We start from the raw sequence: 10249 nt of genomic DNA, 5'->3' as shown, positions 1-10249 counted from the left end.
ATCACATCATTAGTCATCCCGTTGTTGATTGAGACTCCACCAAACTTAAATGCTCCTCTCTCTTTCGCTCTTGCAGAGAAATTCAATGGTACACTTCACTATCATTGCGTTTTCTGGCACTAAGAATCTGACTATTATGGCCTTTTTTCACCATTGGTGGTCCTAGTACAGATTTAGAACTGTTGGATGAGTAAAAAGTGTAGTGATGAAATTGACAGGCGTAGACTATTGATGTTCTTCTCACCTCCTTTTCTTGACTTATAACTGTCAGTGTCCAGGAACCCCGCAACACGTTAACCGTGCTTCAGCCGGCGCCATGAATCAACACTTGTAAATATCAAACAATTTGCTTCAATAATGCTTATCATTCTCTTTCTCACTTCAAAACTGAAGCCTTATAATTTTTTTTTCAAGTAAAGTTAAAGCCTCATCTTCATTGCAAGTGAACACACGTATTCAGATTATATTTGTATGGGTAATACATTAAACATCAAGTAATTGCCACGATACATAAATCATAAAAATGCGTAGATTTTGAGCACTTGGATGAATCTGATCTGACGCCACTCGCAATCGCAAACCATGTGTCCTGACCCATGGTTTTGCATTCACGCAAAACGAGAGAGCAAGAAATCCACGAGCATTGTTCCATTGTTCCAGGCTCGCTCTCAGGGCACTGCAGGGTGCACTCAGATTGTGGGCGTTGGGGTGGGCCTTGTATGCCATGTAATGCACCAGATATCGTAATACCCCGTCTCTCTCATCATCCCAATCTCAAATGCTCAACTTATGCATTGGATTTGCCCTTTTAAAAGGCGGACACCTTGTCAAACAACTTTTCACTTTTTCTTCAGGTTTCCCTGTCTGATGCCACCTTGTCAACCTTTATTTAAAACTGTTCTATATACAGGCATCTTATCCTGTTAGCCTTGACTAGCAGGTACAGAGCATCAAAATTGCATTTAATTTACAAAAAAGGGCTGTTTCATGCGTACATATAGAGCCAACCAAACCGAAACACACGCAACCACTTGAACCCATTTACAGCTCCAGATAGCAACCAGACTGAACATGACCCGAATATTCCTCTCCCACTTCCATTCTGCTCCACGTGTAACTTCTCAAATTCAACACGTAAGCTGTGTGGGGCTCGCCGAAGCTCCATGAACCAATCACCAACAATTTGTCTTTCCACGTGCACATATGAGCTGTTTTGCACACTTCAACTGGCAGCTCAGCTATTGGTGTCCAGGTGTCACCCTCCAGTCTTGCCACGTAACCTTCCCGACACATGTATAATTTTCCGTCAGCTGCCACACATGTTCTTGGACACGCACCGGTTAACAACAGGTTATCTTGCACTGGGCTCCATTGAAACGTGGCAATGTCGAATTGCTCGGCACTGCTCTCGAATTGGCCTTGCCTCTCTGTACAATATCCGCCGATGACGTGGAACTTTCCAAGGTGAAAAATTCCCTTGCACTCATCACGCTCTCTTTCCATGTCAGGCAACTGAACCCACATGTTAGCTGCCACGTCATATGCCATTGCTGATTTCAACGCATTTTTGTCGCCATCGTGTCCTCCGGCAACGTAGACCATCCGATCCAAATCCGACGCGCATCCAAAGAATATCCTCCGTACACCTGGCATATCAGCCCCACGCCTCCACCTGGCCGATATAAAATTGTAAACATAGACAGCATTCCGGACCTCAAAAGTATCCGGATCCAACCCGCCCATCACGACAAGGTTCGACCCGACTCCGACAACTTGACAAAACATGGGCAACCCATCAAACAGCTCCGGAACCGAAGGCAGCTCACACCAGTCACCGGTATCCGGCTCGCAAAGCACGAGGCGATAAACCCGCATGGCCTGGCATTTCAGGCCGAAATTTCCTCTCGGGTTGACTCGGGTTTGGGTCATCACCATCACATGTTTACTACAGCCAGCGGCTTTTCGATGACGAAAAAACTCTGGCAAATGAATTTCAACCTTCCAATCTTTACAGGTTGATGCAATGTTGGAGAAGTTATTGTATGGGACACGAATCAAACATTCACGGGCAATATCATTAGGAAGACCAGGAATCAGCTCCATCGCGGACATGTAAATCTGTTGAAAAATAAAAGGCTAACAAAGAGTGGTTGTTGTAAATGTAAAAGGAAGAGAGGATATGGATAAAAGAAAGGAAATGAAGTTTTGGGGTGGGGGGGTTGGGGGAGAGAGAGAGTTAGTTTGGAGGGATTTATAGGAAAGTGAACTGTTGCAAGTGTTTAGAGATGATAAAGCTGAAGAAGAGGACAGGCAATGAAGAAGTTTGATGGTAACTCGCAAGAGACAATGGGAGACCATTGGATCATCAGCAGCTGTTGTCGGTATAGTATTTTTTTATTATATATGCCTTCAACGGATTCTCTTTGTCGCCGGTTTTGCTTTGTTAACTATATTTACTTTGTAGCTATTACATTTCAATGGATTCTCCAGGCTTTTATTTTGAAATTTTTTTTACTCCTATTTCTATTATGAATCGCTTTTGCCACTTACATATTAGTTTTGACTTCTTCTAAATTTGTTAAAATTGTAAAATTATATGTAATTAAAATGACAAGAATTTAGGGTCTCAAAAATAATAATAATAATAATAACAAGAGTAGTTACTTATAAAAATTATAATTTTGTGTTTGCTTTTTCTTTTGAAAAATAAAACATAAAATTGGAAATTATAAGCATGTAAATACATAGAATTTATAACTTGAGGGGAAAAAGATACGGTATTTATTGTATTAAAGATATAATGTGTAGTTACTAATAATTCAACGCACATGACTTGGAAATTTATTGATGTTTGTCCCTTTACGTGACATAAGAAAAGGGATGAACATCACTTAAATGGACAAGACTTTATTTTATTTTTTTATGAAAAGAATTTAAATTTTTAGTCCTAATTGTTTGCAAAAAAAAAAACAATTCGAGTTTTATATATCTTATATTTTTGTTTCTAGAAGCAACGTTAAGAGGCTATTCATGTCATCCTGCTAAATGATTGAACTTTATTTTATGTTCATGATTCCATTCCAATAATGTGTATGGTGAATTTGGTGAATTTTTATAATTTTATAAAATTGCAAAAGGTAAGAATTTTAAAAAAAAAAATTAAAATTTCTTTGGGTACGTCACCGGTAAGCATTACGTTAATAACTGATCGATCATATAGCCAATAGGAGTGTAGGAGCATAGGGTGAGAAAGAGAGTGCGAAGGCGTGGTGTTCATACATGAAATTCTTTGCCCTTTCCTTTTCACAACAGATGGATAGGATTGCGAGCTTCTTAATTAATCGTGAACGTGAAAAATCAAAATGTGATAATTGGAGAAAGAAGAATTTATTTAAAGTAAACTAACGAGTTGGATGGCAACACGCTTTTTTTATTATCACTATTTAATATTTTATAATGTAATATGTTATAAGTAATATGATTATAATTAATGTGATTTCAAACAATATGATTACGTTGAAAATAACATTGTAGTATTTGACATATAAGTAAAGTAATAATTGAAATGCAGAGAAATAACATTGCGTGCTCGGCATGTAAGTACTTTGCTAATAATATAATGTCAATTTTTATATTTACTCATATTTATTAAAATACAAGTTTAAAATGCTTGTATTTTTTATAATTAATTTTTATATTATATCACCTCTTAAATATATTTTTAATGTCATATATTTTATTTTTATTTCTTATTATAACCTTATAGAATTTATTTTTATTTTTTAATATAATTTTCTATATTATATATATATTTTTTAAAAGATAATATAAATTTTATTGATAGTCACTATGACTACTGAGAATAACAAAAAGATATTCCTCAAAATATACATATAAAAAAATAAATTATAGCATTGTAAAATATTTTTAACAAAGTAACAAAATTAAAAAGTAAAAATATTTTTAATAACATTGCAAAATGCAATGCAATCTGATTGTATTAATGTAAGACTGCAATCACATTACATCTATTGGTTATAATGTTATTGCATTACAATCTTATATTGTAATAATTTGTTACAAATAAATATTATAATGTAATTTAATTAGATACATCATAAGGAATGTGCTCTCACTTTCATCGTATCAAACGTTTTGTAACTCCTACAAGCCGATGGATGGTATTTTTATAAATTCAAATTGAAAAGAAAGTTAGACAAAGTTGAATAAAAGAAAATGATGTTGTTGTATCTCATTTCAATATTTGATTTTCTTCCCCTTGAACAAATATTTTGATTAACCAAATGTCAAAATGTTACTGTCTTAGACTTTTTGGTAACTAAATTCCCATCTGCCAATGGCTGCCCTGCCTGATTACCTTGCAGCCGCGGAAAGTGACATGGAACAGGGTCCCATTGTTACTAATTCCATCAACAATGTGAAAACAGGAAAAACAACAAAAAAAAGACAGAATGTTTTTATACGTAAAAAAATTATTATGAATCCGAAAAGGTTACCCAGCGTGGAAAACATTGTTGATTTTTTATTATACTCAATTATAGACGTGTGGAAAATCAAGATTCACCACTATATGTCTTAATACCTTAATTGACAGTTGATATGAGATTTTCGTTTCCTACTAAGGAGCCTACCCAATTATTCTATTGAAGAAACTTTATGTAAACTTTGCCCTTTAAAATCAATTGCTTAAATTCATAAAGAATTCCTAATAAAAGAGCAAAAGTTTAAAAGCATCTTGAAATAATTGATAATGGATTGTTTTTGATGATTCACAAACGATAAGTAGACATAAAAAAAAATTATATTACTCTTTAAATAAAAAACTCTTTATTTACTGATAATTAATGTACGTGAATCTCATATGATTAATAATAGAGGATTATTCAAATTAGATAAAAGGGAAAGAAAGTAGGATTGGCCATCTTTCGAACAGCTCCAAAGTCAAATGAAAGTAATGTAACGTTGAAACTAATAACAGATAGTCATAGCTTAGTTTAAAGTGACCAAATATTTGGTGTATCATCTCAATTCGGTACATGAATCAAATTCCTGGGAGAGTTTAGATGATTACAAAGTCAAAAGAACAGTTTGAGTTAAGTAGTGGAAGATTTAAGTAAAATTACGAATATTGGAGGTCCATCAACATCAAAGAGTCTAATGAATTATGGGAGAGCTAGCCTTCAATTGTATATTCATAAGTTATAAAGTCATTGTTTGACCTTACCATTTGCATTTTTTTTCTCCTCCTTTTGTGGTTTGGTAACTCATACTATAAACTCGCTTTCTGTAATTTGTTTTATTTGGCCCCCAATTTCAAACTAATTAAATCAACATAATATATTATCAAGACCCACATACACATAATTTTAATTACTCTTCAACTAAAATAAATCCAAAGTTTTGGGGAAAGAGGAAATGATCATATTGGAATTGCTATTTTTCTGTACAGCAATATCAGCATCATCTATTTCTCTGCCTCAAATCTCCAAGAAGCATCCTGATTGAACATGACCATAGTATTTCTCCGGGGTCTCCAACTTTGCCCACTCGGATTTCGTCAAATTCAGCACGTAAGCATTGTGGGGCTCATCGAACCTTGAAGAACCAATCGCTAGCAACTTGTCTTGCCACCTTGTCATGTAAGCAATCTTGCACAAATCGGCAGGGAGCTTGGCAATCAGTTGCCATCTGCCGTCTTTCAATGCGGCCACATCACCTTCACAAATCATATACATATCCGCACCGTCGCCATCTATGCAAGTCCTTGGACACGTGCTGGCTTCTAAGAAATCATCTTGCACGTGATCCCACCGCCACATGGCCATGTCGAACACCTCTGCACTTTTCCCGAATCGGCCTTGCATATCGGTGCAATAGCCGCCGATGACATGGAACTTGCCACGGTGGAAAACTCCCTTGCACTCATCGCGCTCCCTTGCCATGTCAGGCAAAGAAATCCACTCATCCTTCGCCACATCATATGCCAGTGCTGACCTCAAAGCATTCTTCTCCTCATCATGTCCACCAGCAACATACACCAGCCCATCAGCATCGGATGCACATCCGAACAGTGAACGCCGTACGCCTGGCATATCAGTCCCCCGCCGCCACCTTGCAGTCAAGAAATTGAACACAAAGACAGAATCGGACACCTCCCAGGTGACCGGGTCTAAACCACCCATTACTACAAGATCAAACCCGACAGCAACTAGCTGGCAAAAATAAGGCAGCCCATCGGGGAATTCATCAGGAAGCTGAGGCAAGTCAACCCAGTTTCCCGTATCCGGCTTCAAAAGAGAAAGGCCATAAACAGGTTTAGCAGAGCACTCTTTTAGAACACCCTGTTTCGTATCCCAGTCAACCCGTGCCTGAGCCATGATAACAAGTTGTTGGCCGTGGCCAGTAGCCTTCCTTAGGTGAAAAAATTCCGGCAGCTCAATCTCAGTCTTCCACCCTTTACAAGTCGACAAAAGCGTCGAGAATTGATCGTAGGAGACTCGAACTAAACATTCTCGAGCAATATCGTTGGGGAGATTAGGGATCAAGTCCATGGTAAATTAGAAATGAGAGCGTTGATAAGGAGAAGCTAGGAAAGAAGAGAATTCAAAAATGGGCAGAGGAGGCAGCTTTGAAGAAGATGGGTCTAACATCTGATTCAAGGAATGATGGTTCCGTTTATAGGGGTGGGGGTTAAAGTGAGCTAAACTTTATAGGTGAACCATGCAGGCCTTATGGAAAAGTCAAAGAGAGTATTTCTTTTGACCCAAAAGACCAATGGAGACCTCGGAACAGCATGACGTTAATTTTCTTTGTTCCCATTAACTTCGAATTCTATAATGGGGTTATTAAGATATTACAGAAACCTTCAAGCCAGGTAATCTAATAGAATATATTACTTGAATTTTTCATGATTAAAATATATATATATTATATTATATTGGGATGTCGCAGGCATTGTGTCTGGAACATCTGCAAATCAGTTTGGTTTGGCCAAATAATCAAATATGTTTGGAATTGGGATCAGTAATTCTGATAAGCATGTTCACCGTTTTAAGTTTATCTACATATGGAATGTTTTACTACCAGTAATTTTCATCCACCAGATTTATTTATTTCTTTTTATTCCACTGAAGAGTCTAGTTTATTTTATTTAGTATGCATTTCATGATAATGAGATAATAATACTTAAACATTTGACTAAAAAATTTGTCAAATATGCAGGTGAATGAAGGGTTCGTGGTGGGATTAATACTTCTCCCCATGTTCAATCCCTGATCTCAAGTCAAATGAAGTATAATTATAACATCAACATTTATAAATTAGTAGTAGTAAAACCAAAGGAATAGTAGTCCTTCCCATGTTTAATCCCCCTAATCTCAAGCATTCATTGAAAATCAGGCTCATAAGAATTGTGGCTTAAAGGTAATCATGATTAACAAACAAGATATGAGACCAAAGTTTCCCTCTCCTTTTTAAAGATCAAATTCAAGTGATCATTTGTCCCAATACACTGATTCTGAAAAACAGCCTTGGGGATTTTTGTTGAGCCTTGGCCTTTCTCAACCCTCACAAATTAAAAAGCTTGGACCAACAATTTGATTAGAGGTAAAGTCAATGTAATTAATAATATTAAAATGAATTAGAAAACTTCCCAAAAAAAAAAAAACCATTGAACTCAAATTGAGAGCCAACAGATATGATATCAACTCGTCAGGTCGGTACCACTCTTTATAGAGTAGTATTAAACTTTTGCTTTATGAATTTGTCAGTATTTTCTAGGGAAACTGAACAAGTAAAATGACATGTAAAGAATATAATACTATTATATATATATATATATATATTTGTGCAGAATTAAAGAATTATCAAGTTGAAATTGACCATGTTAATTTAAAGCCTATAAAGCTACTTGTCAATAATAATACCTAAAGCCTGGAGGTTGGTTTTCTATATTGGGGAAAGAGGTCACAGACCCTGAAGCCGCGTCCAGTCCTTTTAAACAAAGGAAATTTGAACAGTTGGCACTTTAAAGTTGTAAACCATAAGCTTCGAGTTCCCAAATCAAAGACTAAATTAATATTATTAACTAAATAAAAAAAGGTTTATCATGAGTAACACAGTGTCATTCAATTTATCCTATTGTTTGGAAGTTGTACAAGGTTAACTAAATCTTTCTTACCATTAATGTCCTCAAGGAAACACACCCCAAGCCAAGAAAGTTATGATATTTTATACCATTCTTACAACAATATATTAGCCGAATGCAATTTGTTCATTCAATTTAATTATATATTATTATTGTGATTCTGAATTTTCTGCACATAGTAATATACCACACTTTTTCTTCTTGGTTTAGAGAATATCATGAATAGTCAAACTATGTATGAAGCATATGGAAAAGCACATGAATGGGCAAGCATTGAGGAGCAAACAAATTTAGTCAAATAATAATTTAACTTTATCCCATTACGAAACATGCCTAGTCTAATTATCCATATCTACCAGAAATACGGAATATTGTCGTTAAAGTTAAGCTGTTGGTATTTTTTTTTATTCACAAAGGAAAAAGAAAGCGTGAGAGCAACTCTTTTCCTTTTATACGTATTTAACTGACCAATTATTGTGAGGGTCCTGTCTGGACCAACCTGGCTTTGTTTGAGGTGACTTGCCACATGCAACTGCCTGCTTAGTTCGTTCGTACAATAAAACATTGCCTCTGTTTGGTAGTTACCAAAGATAAGGATGAGTTGGTATAATGCAAACAAAATTATCAAAATTTATGGCATATAGTTATTGAAAAAGAATGTGAATAATATCCAAAGATAAAGATGAGGAGCATGAAGCATGCATTTCTTTTTACATTCAGGCCGACACAAAGCCAAAATCCTAAACTACGTTACATGTGTGCAGCTCTCATCACCGTTTCCAAAATACTATAATTAGCTTTGAGACAAGAAAAATAATGGAAGGGTTATAATAATTTATGTCTTGGCATTATGGAAAGTTTGAATCCCAGCTCCCAAGCCTTGGAATATTTTCTACAAAGAAGGTTGGAAAAGCTAGAGTCAAAGTTTGGGATCCAAAATTTGGGCATGTTATAGGCTTCATACAAGGGGAATCATGATTCCTTTTCGATAAATCTGTAGCCACTTTTGTCAAGCCTTACTCTATTTTATACTTGTCATGTCATTCATATACTTGATAGAATGTTTGCATAAGTGAATGTATCGAAAAATCTTTAAAAAGTCGGTATTGTACCTAGTAGTACAATTAAGTTGATTAAAGCCTCGAACTAGGCCAACTATAGATTTTACGATGTATTTGAGAGTTATTGAATCTTAGAATGTCTTAATATGATGATTCAGAATACGAGGATTGATTTGGAGTTAATTCGGGAATTTTCATAACGTAGGGGCAAAATGATCATTTTGCCACTCAAGGGCAAAATTGGAATGTTGGATGATATTTTGACTAAATTTGATTAATTAAAGCATTATTTGAATTTGAGAAGTGAAAATTTTCAATTTCGATATTTTTTCGAATATAGGAGCTAAACGATCATTTTATATGTCCATGGGGGATGTAATTGAAAATTTTAGAATTTTACACTACCATGACACTTGTGAAACCCATGAATTTCACCCATTATTTTTTTCAAGTGAGAGATTATATGTGGTGGGAATGAATGCTTAATTGTTAAGTTTTAAGCATGGACTAATTACATGGTGACACGTAGTAAATTTTAATCCTTTTATAATTCCCTTTAAAAAAAACCAGCACACACTCCTCCCAAATCACTCTTATGGCTGGCCAAGCAAGGGAACAAAGAGAAAAAGAGAAGAAGAGAAGAACAAACCCTAGGAAAGAAAAATTCAAGAGAAATTGTTGGATTTCAAAGAATCAAGCAAGTAAAAGTAAGATTTTTTAATTTTAGCTTGTGATCTACCTTTCCCATGCATTCTTTTTCATTCTCCATGGTTGAAATTCAAGTTTTCAAGAGGGAACCTTTACTGGCCAAATCTAGAGAGAGAAGTTTTGGTGATGAATTTTGCTAGATTTCATAATATCCTAGTGTTTTTAATCATTTTGTGATGTTTGGAAGGAAAAATAAGCAAGAAAATCACATGTTCTTCAACCACCCTCATTTGGCCGAATTTTCTATAGGGCATGTTGATGATGGTTTTGGTTGTAGTTCATGTTATTTAGCTAGGAATTGATGAATTATGAT

General features: G+C 35.4%; 2 protein-coding genes across 2 annotated transcripts; both read right to left on the bottom strand.

The window, feature by feature from the left end:
• LOC18595870 (F-box/kelch-repeat protein At1g80440) lies at window positions 336–2454 on the bottom strand. Its single transcript, XM_007023990.2, has one exon. It carries the CDS (start codon window positions 2110–2112, stop codon window positions 1042–1044), a length of 1071 nt encoding a protein of 356 aa, XP_007024052.2. The 5' UTR covers window positions 2113–2454; the 3' UTR covers window positions 336–1041.
• LOC18595869 (F-box/kelch-repeat protein At1g80440) lies at window positions 5224–6723 on the bottom strand. The gene has a single exon (XM_007023989.2). It carries the CDS (start codon window positions 6570–6572, stop codon window positions 5499–5501), a length of 1074 nt encoding a protein of 357 aa, XP_007024051.2. The 5' UTR covers window positions 6573–6723; the 3' UTR covers window positions 5224–5498.

This window comes from Theobroma cacao, chromosome 6 (assembly GCF_000208745.1).
Source record: "Theobroma cacao cultivar B97-61/B2 chromosome 6, Criollo_cocoa_genome_V2, whole genome shotgun sequence".
NCBI lineage: Eukaryota > Viridiplantae > Streptophyta > Magnoliopsida > Malvales > Malvaceae > Theobroma > Theobroma cacao.
This window is presented reverse-complemented; position numbering and strand designations above follow the sequence as displayed.

Coding starts and splice junctions, on each gene's coding strand:
- LOC18595870 (XM_007023990.2), bottom strand. CDS start 2,112: ATGTCCGCGATGGAGCTGATTCCTGGTCTTCCTAATGATATTGCCCGT.
- LOC18595869 (XM_007023989.2), bottom strand. CDS start 6,572: ATGGACTTGATCCCTAATCTCCCCAACGATATTGCTCGAGAATGTTTA.